General features: G+C 35.9%; 3 protein-coding genes across 5 annotated transcripts in view; all 3 read right to left on the bottom strand.

The window, feature by feature from the left end:
- The window catches only part of LOC127432083 (hepatocyte nuclear factor 4-gamma-like), a 36,656-nt gene extending 33,531 nt beyond the window's left edge, over nucleotides 1–3,125 (bottom strand). For both annotated transcript variants that reach the window (XM_051682883.1, XM_051682884.1), the window contains exon 1: nucleotides 92–3,125. In XM_051682883.1, the coding sequence (XP_051538843.1) occupies nucleotides 92–119 (28 nt within the window). In that variant the 5' untranslated portion in view covers nucleotides 120–3,125. The remainder of the gene's footprint in view (nucleotides 1–91) is intronic.
- Nucleotides 3,126–8,042: 4,917 nt separating this feature from the next.
- On the bottom strand, nucleotides 8,043–11,781 carry LOC127432088 (probable G-protein coupled receptor 141). The gene is made up of 2 exons (XM_051682891.1): nucleotides 11,641–11,781; nucleotides 8,043–10,576 (listed from the first exon to the last, which is right to left on the bottom strand). Exon 2 carries the CDS (start codon nucleotides 10,569–10,571, stop codon nucleotides 9,717–9,719), a length of 855 nt encoding a protein of 284 aa, XP_051538851.1. The 5' UTR covers nucleotides 10,572–10,576; nucleotides 11,641–11,781; the 3' UTR covers nucleotides 8,043–9,716.
- A 610-nt stretch (nucleotides 11,782–12,391) lies between these two features.
- Nucleotides 12,392–16,627, bottom strand: part of LOC127432080 (GPI ethanolamine phosphate transferase 1-like) — a 28,296-nt gene continuing 24,060 nt past the window's right edge. For both annotated transcript variants that reach the window (XM_051682877.1, XM_051682876.1), the window contains 7 exons: nucleotides 16,322–16,408; nucleotides 16,169–16,224; nucleotides 16,005–16,080; nucleotides 15,469–15,542; nucleotides 15,169–15,211; nucleotides 14,962–15,014; nucleotides 12,392–14,743 (listed from right to left, as the gene is read on the bottom strand). In XM_051682877.1, the coding sequence (XP_051538837.1) occupies nucleotides 14,620–14,743; nucleotides 14,962–15,014; nucleotides 15,169–15,211; nucleotides 15,469–15,542; nucleotides 16,005–16,080; nucleotides 16,169–16,224; nucleotides 16,322–16,408 (513 nt within the window). In that variant the 3' untranslated portion in view covers nucleotides 12,392–14,619. The remainder of the gene's footprint in view (nucleotides 14,744–14,961; nucleotides 15,015–15,168; nucleotides 15,212–15,468; nucleotides 15,543–16,004; nucleotides 16,081–16,168; nucleotides 16,225–16,321; nucleotides 16,409–16,627) is intronic.

Raw genomic sequence — 16,627 nt, 5'->3', positions numbered from 1 at the left:
AAATTAAAGAAACTGATTGGTACATGTGCATTTTTCATTGACTGCTCCATAAATTCTATCAGCTCGCAACTCAAAACTGTTCTGGTCTTACCTTCTCCCCGTCCAACACCGATTTGCATTGATACAGCAAAACCCAAACGAACATGTGTCAAAAATATTACGCTAAAATAAAAGTTTAGGCTATTACAGAGAGCAAATGCAAGTACATGAAGAATTTAACATGTCATAAGCCTGACATTGGTTAATACATTTGGTGGTGTTGGGGGAGCCTCATTAGATCGATTTACTAAACAAACTGAAAGCTGGGTGGAGATGTTAAACAGTAACTAGCCCCAATAAAACAGAAGAAATGAATCGTGTTGCCTATGCGTTGATTCACGCCGTATAGAACCTTAATAACAAGAACGCGAGAAAACTTAGTCTTCAAATAAAGAAAAGAACATTTGTGTTTATAAAAATAGACAGCATTAATTATTAAATGAATCCTTATACATATGAAACAGACTTTTTGTATTTTCGGAAAAGAAGTTTTAAAAATTAAACTGCATATAAATAAAATGGTTGACCGCCTGTTTGGCTGACGCCAAATCATATATTTTACCGAAATATAATTTTGCCCTTCAACTGTCCCCGTTATGTTCTCTGGCGTTCTTCAGCTTGCCGATAGAGGGCGCCAAATCTCTATTTATTTATCTCTCTCTCTCTCTCTTATAAATGAGCAACCGAGGCTCAGTTACCAAGTCTAAAGCCCAAGATGTCGGCTTGTTCAAGCAACGATTTTTAACTGATTACGAGTTTAATGTAACGTGTATAGGTTATTGCCGAAAATGTGCTTGATAATAACCTTGGAAAACTTAAAATACCAATCTTGAACTATGTAGGCTACACAAGCTCTCTAGAGCAGCTACACAACATTACATAAACCTAACTTTACTAAACAACACACGAAGTTGTATTATACAAAAACTGGTTGCAATGTTGTGTGTATTGTGTAGACACGGTTAAATATTCACTTTGAAATTGACCATTTCATTAAATGCCCTTTGCCACTTTGGTTCAAAAGCATTCTAAGCATCTGAAAGACAATAAGACTGACCCCAAAATATCTTCCTTTTTTTTCCATTGTTAATACCAAGGTTCGTACATAGTGCTTGAAGAACTTGAATTTGGCTTTTTCAAATGTAAGTCCTGGAAAACCTTTGAAAATAGCAATTTTTTACCAAGAGGTGCTTAAAAAGTTCTTGAATTACAGAACATCATAAAATACGTTGCTTAAATCATTTAATAAATGAAATGTATTTTTTATTTTCGGGAAAACACAAAGACAGACCGTGCATAGACGGCGCTGTCACGTGGCACCGTTGCTTTTGGCAGCGCTGTTAGAATGGGCCAATCACAATCAACTGTTACTGGAGGATTTAAAAATAATATATTTTATAGATACTGCTGTGGCGGATTTAACAAATATGAATCTTTGCAACTATCAGTTTTAATTAAAAATTTCTCTCCAGAGTGAAAAAATTATATGAGATGTAAAACTGATTTGAATGCAGATCAATGGAGGATTCCGTTTTATGAGCCGTATAGCGCCCCCTTGTGTAAAGACACAAAATAGGTTATTTCTGACAACATTTGGGTCAATATCAAAATATGTTGACAAACATGTTCCTTGACTTTTTTAGTCATGAAAAAGCTTTCAAATAGCGAAAACAAAAATGAAAAGGTATCATTCTATAACCTAACCTTTAATCATATGAAATGGCTTGACTCTTTTTTGCAAATTATTTAGAAAATATATTTGAAATTGTCAATTGTCTGAAAAAAAAAAAAAAAATGTACAAAAATCCTCGTACCCTTCATCTGGTACATACGGAAGCTCTGAACCGCAAGGTGGGAAAAAAAAAAATAACGGTGGAAAAAAAATATATAGTGTCTCAGTTCCTTCGTGAGCCTGTCTTTAAAAAAATTCTCTCTTCAAACACTTTTTTTTCTCTCTTCAAAAAATTTTGTTTTTCTCACTCTCTCTTCAAATTTGTTTTTCTTTCTCTCTTTTAATAGTATCGCTCCCCGGGTTCCGCCGGGGGAAGAATAGTAGGCTACACACACCTGTTTTGTATTAGCAGTATGGGCATGAATCTATAAATGTATAATGATTTCTGTTGTTCGGGGGGGGGTTTGGTACTGCTAATTTTTTTGCCGGAGCTGCCGTGCCAGGCTGTTATTGCGAAAACGCCATGAGTAAATTGGGAGAAGTTGTTTGCGACTTCGGGGTTGAACTCGAGGTTTCGGCGGCCGCTGTTGATGTGTTCTACAAATGCTGTGTCCCACATCCGGTGCTATAACCTACTATTCTTCCCCCCCCGCGGAACCCGGGGTTCCTCACCTCTAACCAATTTGTTTGGGATCAGCATGTTATATCGGCGTAACTGTCTAGCTCATGTTTAGACAGACCAACAATACTTGGATATTTATTTGACATTCTTCATCTGGAACTCTTCACTTCTGCAGTAGACAGTGTGTTTCAAATGCATAGATAACTTGTTATATTAAAATATATTATAATTAAATTCCACCATGAAAGTCTTCACATGACATCCCGTTCAGTCACGAGGATTTAATTTATAAATGATCTTTTCGTTTAGAAATTAGATTACTTACAACAATATTAACATTACCAGATGTACCCCTAACACTTCAAAAGGACAGACATAATAATAATTTCCCCATGTTTCCCGTTTTCCTCAATAAATTCCTTCTCTTCCACCATGTAACACTGAGCAAACGGCATAGATGGTTTAGAAAGACCAACAATTTCAAACAAAAAAATAACTCCAGTTGTTACACGACAACGAATGCCATATCATACAACATATGTAACCTGATTTTGTCTTGATTAAGGTTTGCAAACCCTTAAATAAATAATAAATGTATTATTCAGCTATATAGCAACAGAGAAAGCATTAAAAGCATACGATTACATGTTTACTGATAAGTGGCACTTGGTGTCCAAGGTTGGTACCGCATGCATTTTTTTGAAGAGAGAAAAAAAAAAATTTTTTTTTGAAGAGAGAAAAAAAATTTTTTTTTGAAGAGAGAAAAACGTTTTTTTTTTTGAAGAGAGACAAATATTTAAGACTAAGGAACTGAGACACTATTTTATTTTATTTTTTTTTTTTTTTTCACCGTTATTTTTTTTTTTCCACCTTGTGGTTCAGAGCTTCCGTAGGTACACCACTTCTATGACATGCAGAGTTGTTTATGTATTTATTTTGTACTTATTTTTAATACAAGCATTAGTGCAAGGCCGAACAAGTGTGCAAGAAAGCAAAACAAAATTATTATTATTAAGAATTGTAATCATTTTAAAAGAATGATTGTCCCTTGATTTCATGGCATTGGCGTTATCGATGTTAAAACCTTTTTTATGTTTTAAAAAAAATAATAATAATAATACAAAAAGCTGTGGAAAATAATTTTTAAGGTTAAAGTTCAGAGGCTGCTTAAATATGCATATAGTGATTTTTCCCAGCATGTTAAAAACTAATATTTTCACTCAAAAATATTTAGTGTTGTACCCCATTGAACCCTAAAATGTGGTGTTCTAACCCATTTAACCCTCATTAGTGTTAACTTGCTTCATTCGTGAAACAAAATTAAATAATAATAGAAAGAACAACAACCAAGTTGTCCTTTATGAATAAAAATTAATGTTAACATGTTACAAAATGTTTACCCTCTGCGTTTATTGGCAAAAACTAAACTAAAATTTCAATATTTTGTAAGTTGGCAAGTCAACATTTATTTATTTATTTATTTATTTATTTTTGAGAATGACCCATTTGCAATTTGGGTCAGTTCCTCACATAAATCTGTTGTGTGACTTTAGAAAACATGAAAACACAGCACATGAGTCATGTGGACTACTGTTTACAGACCCAGTTATTCACTTTTGTTGGTAAGCGAAGTGCGTTTTAAGGGAGCACACTACAACTGCACATCAATTTCGTCATGAATTAACCAAGAATTGTTACTGTGAGAATATGTAGTTAAAGATGAACACTGAGATATTTTGTACTTGTAATAAGTGGTGTTTTATCTAAATAAATTAACTGAATGGATAAAATATTTTATTTAAAATTAACAAATAAAGAATTAGTTTAATGACATCTCGAGCATAGTCGTTGAAAACAAATAAAAATGTGCTTGAAATGTCCTTGAATTTAACTTTGAAGCATCTGTAGGAGCCCTGTAATACTATACAACCATCATCAAAATGGGATGTATACTCATGTTTTCTCTTCTGAGAGACACTAGTCTATTTGAGTTTGTATATATTGAATTATGTGTTTGTGGATCTTCACAAGTATGTATTAGTTAAGGCTGACAATTATACCATCATAAATTGTCCTCTTCACCGTACAATGCATGTGAATAAGGATTCACCTGTTAAATCAACTATACAAAGAAGCATGATAATACTTTTGTTATTGATATCTGGGAATGTATCACCAAATCCCGGTCATAAAACCCAAAATAAAACCTCGTATTATCTTTAGACAATGCATGTCTCAATTTAGTGAACAAGGCCTTTTTCATGATCTTGCTCAGTTTGGTTGAAAGAAGGCATTTCTGATCCCAGATGTTGAGTGTGCCTGGAAATATTATTATGATGGGTTTAGGCTACAACCAATATCAATAAGCATGCTCCATTTAAAATATATAGAGTTAAAAGTCAGGATAATCCCTGGTTCTCATCCACATTATCTCATTTGCTTTACGAGCGTGATGTTGCATGGGCCAGGGTTAGGCACTCTGATCTTCAATCAGATTAGCTCTATTTTAGATAATTACGAAATAAATGTACAGTAGCCATTAGAAGACTACATTGAATTAAAAATATATATATATACAGGTGCATCTCAATAAATTAGAATGTCGTGGAAAAGTTCATTTATTTCAGTAATTCAACTCAAATTGTGAAACTCGTGTATTAAATAAATTCAATGCACACAGACTGAAGTAGTTTAAGTCTTTGGTTCTTTTAACTGTGATGATTTTGGCTCACATTTAACAAAAACCCACCAATTCACTATCTCAAAAAATTAGAATACATCATAAGACCAATAAAAAAAAACATTTTTAATGAATTGTTGGCCTTCTGGAAAGTATGTTCATTTACTGTATATGTACTCAATACTTGGTAGGGGCTCCTTTTGCTTTAATTACTGCCTCAATTCGGCGTGGCATGGAGGTGATCTGTTTGTGGCACTGCTGAGGTGGTATGGAAGCCCAGGTTTCTTTGACAGTGGCCTTCAGCTCATCTGCATTTTTTGGTCTCTTGTTTCTCATTTTCCTCTTGACAATACCCCATAGACTCTCTATGGGGTTCAGGTCTGGTGAGTTTGCTGGCCAGTCAAGCACACCAACACCATGGTCATTTAACCAACTTTTGGTGCTTTTGGCAGTGTGGGCAGGTGCCAAATCCTGCTGGAAAATGAAATCAGCATCTTTAAAAAGCTGGTCAGCAGAAGGAAGCATGAAGTGCTCCAAAATTTCTTGGTAAACGGGTGCAGTGACTTTGGTTTTCAAAAAACACAATGGACCAACACCAGCAGATGACATTGCACCCAAAATCATCACAGACTGTGGAAACTTAACACTGGACTTCAAGCAACTTGGGCTATGAGCTTCTCCACCCTTCCTCCAGACTCTAGGACCTTGGTTTCCAAATGAAATACAAAACTTGCTCTCATCTGAAAAGAGGACTTTGGACCACTGGGCAATAGTCCAGTTCTTCTTCTCCTCAGCCCAGGTAAGACGCCTCTGACGTTGTCTGTGGTTCAGGAGTGGCTTAACAAGAGGAATACGACAACTGTAGCCAAATTCCTTGACATTCTGTGTGTGGTGGCTCTTGATGCCTTGACCCCAGCCTCAGTCCATTCCTTGTGAAGTTCACCCAAATTCTTGAATCGATTTTGCTTGACAATCGTAAGGCTGCGGTTCTCTTGGTTGGTTGTGCATCTTTTTCTTCCACACTTTTTCCTTCCACTCAACTTTCTGTTAACATGCTTGGATACAGCACTCTGTGAACAGCCAGCTTCTTTGGCAATGAATGTTTGTGGCTTACCCTCCTTGTGAAGGGTGTCAATGATTGTCTTCTGGACAACTGTCAGATCAGCAGTCTTCCCCATGATTGTGTAGCCTAGTGAACCAAACTGAGAGACCATTTTGAAGGCTCAGGAAACCTTTGCAGGTGTTTTGAGTTGATTAGCTGATTGGCATGTCACCATATTCTAATTTTTTGAGATAGTGAATTGGTGGGTTTTTGTTAAATGTGAGCCAAAATCATCACAATTAAAAGAACCAAAGACTTAAACTACTTCAGTCTGTGTGCACTGAATTTATTTAATACACGAGTTTCACAATTTGAGTTGAATTACTGAAATAAATGAACTTTTCCACGACATTCTAATTTATTGAGATGCACCTGTATATTGATTCCTTGTCTGGCACTAAAAAGTTTACATTGCTTCCACTTTGTATAATGAACAACCTCACCAAAATTTCGGATATGGTTCAAATGCTTGATTGTTTTTAATAAGCACTTTGATGATACTGGATCTTTATTTCAGGCACTTAAAATCACCAATATGAAATCAGATATTGATTATGGAGAGAGACATCTAATGAATCTTAATTTAAATTTTTGACAGTTTACCATCCATGAGGTTCAAACAGCTCTCAAATTACTAGATACAAATAAGTCAGCTGGTCCAGATCAATTAGAACCTTTAAAGTTAGCAGCAGACTTTATTTCTCCGCCATTAACGTATATCTTTAATCTTTCCTTATACTCAAATGAAATCCCAAAGATGTGGAAATCTGCCTTTGTTATTCCTTTGTTAAAAGGTGGTGATCCTACTAAATTGGATAGCTATAGACCCATTTCTAAACTCTGCGTTCTTTGAAAAAACACAGTACCACTACAGCTACTATAAAGGTTGTGAATGACAACATCGAGGCCCTTGATAAAGGACATTAGTGTGCATCCCTTTTTATCAATTTATCTAAAGCCTTCAATACTGTCGATCATTAAATATTGAAACTTAGACTTAAAAATATAGGACCATCCGATAACACTATATCTTGATTTGTGAACTACTTAAATGACAGAACACAATGGGTGTGAACGGAAGGTCACTCATCTGTGCCTTTGCAGATCACCAAGGGTGTTCCTCAGGGGTCTGTTCTGGGACCACTACTTTTTACTATTTAAATTATTTGCCTTGATTTTGATATAATTAATTGTATTTTTCATTTCAATGCCAATGACACTGTTATTTATTGTTGTGCTCCCACTATACATCGAGCTGTGTGTCAGCTACAGTCTGCATTTGATGTTGTGCAACAAAGGCTTTATAGCTTAAAACTTGTTTTAAATGCTGATAAAACTAAAGCCATGTTTGATGAATCATTATCTTTTAAGTCTCATGTAAATCAGTTAGGGACAAAACTCAAGGTAAAGCTAGGCTTTTTTTTTTGTTTTTTGTTTTTTTAGAAATAAGTCTTGTTTTTCATTTGATGCAAAAAAAAAAAGAAAAAAAAAAGAAACTAGTCTCAGCTACTTTTCTGCATGTGCTTGATTATGGAGATGTTTTGTATAAATCTGCACCATCCTATCTTTTATGTTCGTTAGACACTATTTATCATGGTGCACTTAGATTTATAAAATGTTTTAACTTTACTACTCATCATTGTGAGCTGTCTAATAGGGTCACTTGGCACTCATTGTCCACACGTAGACAAAAGCATTGGTATCTGTTCATCTATAAATCAATTTTGGGCTTATTGCCATCATATACCTGTTCTCTTACCCAACAGAAAATTGCTGTGAAATATTCCTTATGCTCTCAGAATTTTTATACCCTTTTGGTTCCATTTGTTCAAACAGAATTAGGGAAACAAGCTTTTCGGTATGCTGCCCCCTGTGATTGGAACATTCTACAAAATTATTTAAAGATAAAAAGGCTGGTGTCAGTGTGTACTTATAAATATTTTATTCGAGAATTTGAGAAAGATATATCAATTTGCAAATGTTTTTTTTTTTCTCCCCAATTTGGAATGCCCAGTTCCCAATGCTCTCTAAGTCCTCGTGATGGCATAGTGACTCACCTCAATCCGGGTGGCGGAGGACGAATCTCAGTTGCCTCCGCATCTGAGACCGTCAATCCACGCATCTTATCATGTGGCTTGTTGTGCGCGTTACCGTGGAGACGTAGCGCGTGTGGAGGCCCATGTTATTCTCTGCAGCATCCACGCACAACTCACCATGCACCCCACCGAGAGCAAGAACCACGCATTATAGTGACCACAAGGAGGTTACCCCATGTGACTCTACCCTCCCTAGCAACCGGGCCAATTTGGCTCCAGACCTCACTCAGCGCACCCTGAATTCAAACTCGCAACTCCCGGGGTGGTAGTCAGCATCAGTACTCGCTGAGCTACCAAGGCCCCAACAATCTGTAAATGTTTTAAAATATTTTTTCTCTTTTAAGTGAAGGCATTTTTTATTTAGTTTTTTTATTTGTAGCGTTATATGTTATTTAAGGCTGTAAACATCTGCGGCTGCCTGTCTTAGCCAGGACACTTCTGTAAAAGAGATTCTTAATCTCAGTGAGTTTAATTTCCAGGTTAAATAAAGGACAAATAAAATCATTAATTAATAGGGAACTGCATTCAAAAAGTGTAAGGAGAATTTGTTTCAGAATTAAATCAACATCTTTTTTTTTATCCATTTAAAAGGAATATTCCAGGTTCAATACAAGTTAAGCTCAATCGACAGCATTTGTGGCATAATGTTGATTACCATTATTTTGACTCATCCCTCCTTTTCTTTACAAAAGAAAAATGTGGGTTCCAGAGAGGCACTTACAATGGAAGTGAATGTGGTCAATTCATAAATGTTAAAATACTCACTTTTTAAACGTATAGCCACAAGACGTACACAATATGGATGTTAACACAATTTTAGTGTGATAACATTGCTTTAGTTACCTTTTCCGTGTAAAGTTATAGCCAATTTTACAACGTAATGCCATAAACCCTAAAACAACAGTAAAAATGACAATTTAAACAACTCCACAGTTCAAATAATACATGAGTTTTAACAGAATTTATGTAAATGCTTTTATAAAATTACAAGCTTCACATTTCTGCCTTTAAACCCTCCAAAAACTGGCCCCATTTTCTTCCATTATAAGTGCCTCACTGTAACATTGATTTCTTTTTTTTTTTTAAAGAAAAGGAAGGATGAGTCGTAATTATTTTTTTGTGGTAATCAATACTATGCCACAAATGCTGTCGATTAAGCTTAACTTTTTTGAACCCAGAATATTCCTTTAAATTTTAGTTGTTTGAAATACTTTACAGTGCACAACATGTTTAGACTACTCTAGAAACAATCGCTTTAGTAGGCCTAAAGTAAGGCAAGTGTGTATATTTGAGAAAACTATGGTTCATATAGTAAATTTAATTTAAGTCTGAAGCTTTTGTTTGCCACGTGATCCGTTACTCTCATTCCCTTATATTATGACACTGGACACCTTTTTCCAGCAGAAAACCTGCAGCAGTTCCAGCAGTTTCACCGATGCAGGCCTCAACTGGTCATCAATGATGCGCAGATAATGAGCGCTGACCATTGTTCCTCAGCTTTAGGTTCAACAGCACCCCTGACACACCCCTCTCCCAGTGAATGTCAGCATGTCGAAACAGGTGAGCCCCGTGATGGCCAGGAACACCTCGTTTATCTCATGAAGCTCCTTAATGTGTTTCAGGTAGTACAGCCGAAACAGCTGATATGGCACCAGGCAGGTGAGCATGATAAGTACAAAGCAGAGGTTCTTCAATTGGACCAAAAATTCCTGCTGGGAGCGACTGGCGGGTCCGTACTTGAGTATCATTGAGTGCAGAATGATCGCCTGAATGCAGGTCTGAGCACATGACGCAATAACAATAGTAATAGACACAATCACGTTCAGGGCATAGATACTTTTGTTCTCTAACACATCCCCAAATTTGAAGCACTCGTTTTGTGGGGCATTAATTCCACCGTATTGAGACAGCACGGTGGGCAGCATGATGAGTAACAGCACGGACCACACAATGGCGCTCGCACACACCGCATGCAGCCGGCGGTAGAACTCCGTCCGCTGAGTCTTCTTGTAATAATGCAAGAAACGGAAGGTAAGAATGATGGCATAGATTATAAACACCATGTACATGTGGATGTGGATCATGGCACTGACTACTTTACAGAAGCCGTGGTGCAGCTTCCAAGTTTCAAATGCGTAGTAGTAGATTCTGAATGGCACGGTGAGCAGGAATAGAAAGTGCGCCACCATCAGGTTGAGAAAGGCGATGGTGGTTAATGAGCGAAGGTTGCTTTTTAATAAGCTCATCATGAGGGTTAAGCCCGTGGTGCCCACCAGAAGCACAATAGTATAGATGATGATCAAGGCAATCCTGTAGGGCTGGGTGATGTTGGTGGATGATATAGATGTGTTGTTCGTCATGGTCCCTATAGAGAAAAGACATACTGTTAGTCAAAGACAAGTGTGATCAAGTCATTCAGTATGATATGCACAAGATTTTAATTGATTTGCTATTTTAGTTGAGATGCTCTTTACGGTTTAAACCAATACAGAAACACAACAATGCCAAACTACTTTATATTTTTGGAGGGTTTAAAAAGGCAGAAATGTGATGCTTATAATTTTATAAAGTGCTTACAACTGGTGTATTATTTGAGTTCAAAAGTTGTTTAAATTATCGTTTTTATGGTTGTTTAAGGGTTTACATTGTAAGATTAGATATAACTTTACACAGAAAAGGTTAGTAAGCGATTTTAATCACACTAAAATCACGTTAACACGCATATTGTTTATGTCTTGTGGCTATACTTTTGAAACAGTGAGTATTTTAATGTTTACGGATTGGCCCCCCATTTACTTCCATTGTAAGTGCCTCACTGTAACCCAGATTTTTGCTTTTTTAAAGGAGGGACGAGTCAAAATTTTGTGCTTATTAACATTATGCCACAAATGCTGTAGATTGATCTTAAATTGTATTTAACCCGGAATATTCCTTTAACTACATTACTAACCCTATCCTAACTACATTAACTATATTACAACATGAACGAACAATGAACAATAGCCAACTTTTTAGCACAAGTGTTTAATGTTGAACTTCAAAATATGCATTTTTTTCATTTGAAAACTGTATTAGTACGTTAACATTAGTTCATGCATTATGAAGTAACATTTTATAAGAAACATTAAACGAGATTAATAAATGCTGTAAAAAAATATAGTTCATTGTTTGTTAATAATACCTAATGCGTTTACATTTGTTAACAAACAAAACCTTATTAGTACTAAAAATAGTGTTACCAATTTTTTGGTCCTCAGAGAGTGCCATTAGCGAAGTAGCCAGACTATGTTCACATTTATGATTTTTGGCTTAAAAAAAGAATTGGCTCTTATCTGTCTTTTTAACACATTCCATTAAGATAAGAACATTTGTTATCTCCATCAAAATTAACAGCCTAACGACACAATTAAGACAGAACAAGCTACGTACCCTCAGAACGAAGCAGAAGTCAAAGCTGGCTGATCAGATGAGGAAGTTGTACATGTGTTTTTTGCAACTGCTCATCATTCATTCAGCAGCCACTATTTAAGCATATTGTGTCTGCAAGGAGGTGGAACTGCTGGGTGTTTCATTATTCACTCACTGATGCATATTTAATACTTGTGTTTAGGTGGTGCAAGAAGTCACATTGCCCATATGTTCTTGTGAATAGCAGGAGGGCGTGGCCATGCCATAACGATGGACGCCAGGCGCTGAATCAGCCCAATCAGCAGGGAGAGGGATAAAGAGGAGCCGGGGACCACAGTTCGAGAGAGAGACACGTCCGCTGTGTATGTGCGTCTATGTGTTTTATGTTATGTTTCAGTTCTTTTATGTCATTAAAGTTATATTGACTGCCGGTTCCCGCCTTCTCCTTGCCCATCCTGAACCTGTTACAGTTCTCAAACCATATTCTGCAAGTGCACCTGGGAGTTGAATGAGTCCACAATGGCATTCCACTAAGCTCTTAATGGATCAGTTAGAATGCACTGCACTAGTGGCACTAAAAGTATCTTCTTAGTAGAACAGGTGTCAATGAAGGTTTAATAGAACATTGTACTTGTGTGATTTTAAACAGCAAAGTTATGTGGTTTCTGTATTTGCTCATGGTGTCACAGTTGCAGGGAAGGATGTGGTATCACATAAAATGTTAATTGACTTCCTGTGATGTTAATAAAAATTACTATCACTTGCAGATGTATTAATTTGAATTATTTTTTATTTATTTTGGCTGACACATTCTGACAAAAGAAACTTACAAGTACATTCAAATACAGGTACATTCAAATATATTATCAATGAAAAGTTATTGTAAAGTTTTACACAGATTGTATATACAGTATCTATGTATTTATATTTGCGCTATAATTTAACCAGTCTCAGAAATTAAAAATTTTATGTAGAGGTAAAATTTGCCTCCCCAAATTTTTTTTTTTAATGGTGCAGGATCAAGGTCAGTACTTTGGTTAATAATAGAAAATAGATTGTAAAGAGACAAATACTGTATATAGAACCTAATGAAATATAACAAATGTTTGATGACAGAAAAAAACAAAATCTTTACAGGTTGCTTATATATATAGAGAGAGAGAGAGAGAGAGAGAGAGAGTAGCATTTGTGCCACTTTTGGTGCCACTTTTGCCCTGAACCCTGTTTTATTTTCTTTTTTTTACCATGCCTGGTACACACACTCAATGAGCACTTTAAAGTTTTTTTTATTTGCTTTGGTACTATTTTCAAAAGTGAGTGGTACATTTTCAAAACTCTTAGTACTAATATCGCAACAGATCATCAAAAATGCAGTTTTTTCAAACAATTCAGCATATTTTCAATTGACTAAGTACAAAAAAACAAAATCACTAAGTAACGATTTCGCCACACCAAATAAGTGTTTCATCTATATATACCTTTTATTGAAAGTAACTGCCTTTCATGATGATATTAACATCAAACTTTTTGTTTGCATCTGTTCTCGTAACCACTATTGTTTACAGTACGTATCATATGCATTCAGAGTGTGTATGAGCATTTACAATTTATCAACAGAGAACAGGATAGAGAGCAAGGAAGAGGAACCAAACAATGAATTTCTATACTGGAGGCCAGTCAGAGAGTCACAGATGGGCAACAAAAGGGAAGGAACTGGTGAGCCCAATGACATCAGGGCCATCAATGTCCACTATATGATTCAGTAAACAAAGTCCTAACTATTGCAAGTAAAGCAAATTACAGGACTGTGACAAATTTATGAGAAACGTATATTTTGAATCAATGGTTGTGTGGTGAGAGATGTTTACAATCCAAACGAATGCACAATGGCAAGTTTTGAATGAAAGACTGGCTGTGTTACAAGTGTGATGACTTTGGAGTTATGTACTGAGTTGTGAGGTTTTACCACATACTTGCGATAATAGTACCAATGCGATCAACAAAAACTGTATTATGAACACGTGTACACCTACTTATTCATGCGATTATTTAATCAGCCAATCGTGTGGCAGCAGTGCAATGCATAAAATCATGCAGATACATGTCAGGACCTACAGCTAATGTTCACATCAACTATCAGAATGGGGGGGGGGGGAAATGTGATCTCAGTTATTTCGACCGTGGCATGATTGTTGGTGCTAGACGTTCTGGTTTGAGTATTTCTGTAACTGCTGATCTCCTTGGATTTTCACACGAAACTCTGTACAATTGTAGCGAGCTGAATAGCATCTCAGAATGCACAATACGTCGAACCTTGGGGCGGATGGGCTACAACAGCAGAAGACCATGTCGGGCACTTTATTAGGACCATAGTATTCCTAATAAAGTGCTCGGTGAGTGTATATAACAATAGAAACTAGACTTTGTCCTGGGACAAATATGACCATTAAACTGGTTATAATAAAAAACCTTAACACTGTTGAATGTAAAGGTTTATTATATAAATAATGGTCAAAGAATATGAAAATACAGTATTAAAAAAAACTACACATTTACCATAACATCATCAGAGATTTGGATCCCAGTTAAAATCAGCTGACAAGTTAGTAATTTTCCACACCTTTGACATAAATCAGCAATACAGAACATACATTGAGACATAATCAAGTATTGTCCCTTTAACTGTGCCTATCTTAAAAAAAAAAGAAAAAAAAGTGGGACAGAGACCACAGAGATATAAACTGCAGCACCAAGCTGTGTGCCAGTTTTCCCCCTATAGCCACAGAACTAAAATACAGAGCACTGAGAGCATGTATCAAAACAGATAACTTTTCTTCTTTTAATTCCACCTAGCAGATGCAATCTTCTTCCCATTAAATGCAGAGTCATTAGTCTTAAGTAACACTGATATAACTGATATCATTGCAGTGTAAAAGTGTTACTTTTGTTTGTTTGTTTCTTGCACCTTGTAAACATTGGGAGGACAGTTTTAAGCCATCCTCACCTGAAGTGCATCTTTCTTTTCTGTCTAATGAGGATTCTCTTGGAGGTTAAGATGTGGGTCATGATGCTCAGCAACATTAGGAAGATGGTCATGGACATTACGATGACATAGTGACTAATACTGCAAAACAAGAAAGAAACATTCTGTTGCATTACAGTATGTGTGTGCATTATTGCATGCTATTGCATCTGTGGAATGGTCCCACACACAGACGCAAACAAAAAGTGAGCATCTATTTTTTTTACATGATTATGATACAGCATTAAACAAGTACAAATGTGCAACCTAGTGAACCGAATGGAAGAAAAATGAGAAGTATAATTCATCAGTTAACCCACCTAGTGCCTATGTCAAGCCAGCTTCCATAATCTTTTACTAAGAAAAAGAAGTGCTAGAGAAAAAAAATAGAAACAAGTTAAAATGATCAATAAAATGTTGATCAAATTGCCTTGATGTTTTTCGTTATTATTTTTTTTTTCTGGCACCATAATCAAAGATTCATTTTTGCCATTATTAATTTGCCATGTTCTCCATGCTGAGCTTACCAGCGCCATCAAGTCTGAGATGACAAGCACGACGAGGAAAAGGCTACGATAAAACAAATACAGCTTTTATGTAAACAAGTGCATACAATATTTGCATGCTGCAATAAATTATACTTTAATTCTGTTCAGCTTGGACTTTGTCTCCTATCACATACACTTGATTCTAATGCCCAGCTGTTGTTTGTAGTCTACATAGAAAATGTATGTAATGGGCTGAAGCCAAAATATAGTAAATACTGTTTAAATAGTAAGGCAACAACAGATATTCCAGCCAAAAGAAAATAACCCTCCGGATTTTACCTTCGTGAGGAGAGCTGTGTTGACACTTGTATGCTTTCAAATGTACACATCACAATTAAAAAGGGAATTAAAACCTGAAAGAGGAAGAAACAACAAAGGAAAGAATAAAACAAATACATGTGGCACACAAGGCACAAATAAAAGCAAACTTGGTTTAAACTACTGTAGCTATTAGGAAAGGCCTTAAAGGGATAGTTCACAACAAATGAAAATTCTGTCATCATTTACTCATCATCATGTTGTTCCAAACCCCCTATGACTTACTTTCTTCTATGGAACACAAAAGAAGAGTATTCATCATTCACTTTCAACTTTTTTTTCCCATGCAATGCAAGTGAATGGTGAATGAGGATGTCAGTCCCAAATATTCTGTCTAACATCTCCTTCTGTGTTCCACTGAAGAGAGAAGGTCACATGGGTTTGGAACAATATGAGGGTGAGTAAATAATGACATAATGAATAATGAATGTTTTTCATCTCTTTAAGCTTTTCTTGAAGCATTTAGAAGATGTTAAGTACGTCACTATGTGCCATACCTTCCACATCAGTAGACCACCCATGATGAAAGGATTAAAGACAGTCAGAAAACAGTACACAGAAGCTGGATCAAAACTGTTAGGGAAGATAAAGGCATATTTAAACCCTAATCCTGATTTTATAGAATTATTCTTTTCCAAGATCAGTATTCTTGGCAGCTTACCTGTTGATAGAGGCAATGTTTCCGCAACCAAAGAATGCAATTATTATGAAAAACACCTTATCAAACTGTTAAGGAACCACATCACTGTAGACAATAATAATATCTCAGTGAAAATAAAAAGCAAATCAATTATTCTTGAATCCAAAAGGATACAAAGAAATAAGATCTCCGAATGTCATCCAGTCTTAGCTGCCTGATTTTAGTAATGTCAATATTTTCAGCAAAATCTATGCTGGAGAGCTGGGAAAACAAGAAACATAATAATCAGTGTTTTATCTTTTCTTCTTGTGGTCAGCCAAGACAAGTTTGCAAAGCCCAGTTACAGGACTGTATAATGAACACATTACACATATGTACACATACAATCAAATTCAATCACATTTCATTTCATGGCAGAAGCTGAAGGGATGCCTTCTTTTTATGTCAATAAAGTGGTAAAAATAATCAAAAATAATCTTC

The sequence above is a fragment of the Myxocyprinus asiaticus genome, chromosome 41, assembly GCF_019703515.2.
Source record: "Myxocyprinus asiaticus isolate MX2 ecotype Aquarium Trade chromosome 41, UBuf_Myxa_2, whole genome shotgun sequence".
In the NCBI taxonomy this organism is placed as follows: Eukaryota; Metazoa; Chordata; class Actinopteri; order Cypriniformes; family Catostomidae; genus Myxocyprinus; species Myxocyprinus asiaticus.
This window is presented reverse-complemented; position numbering and strand designations above follow the sequence as displayed.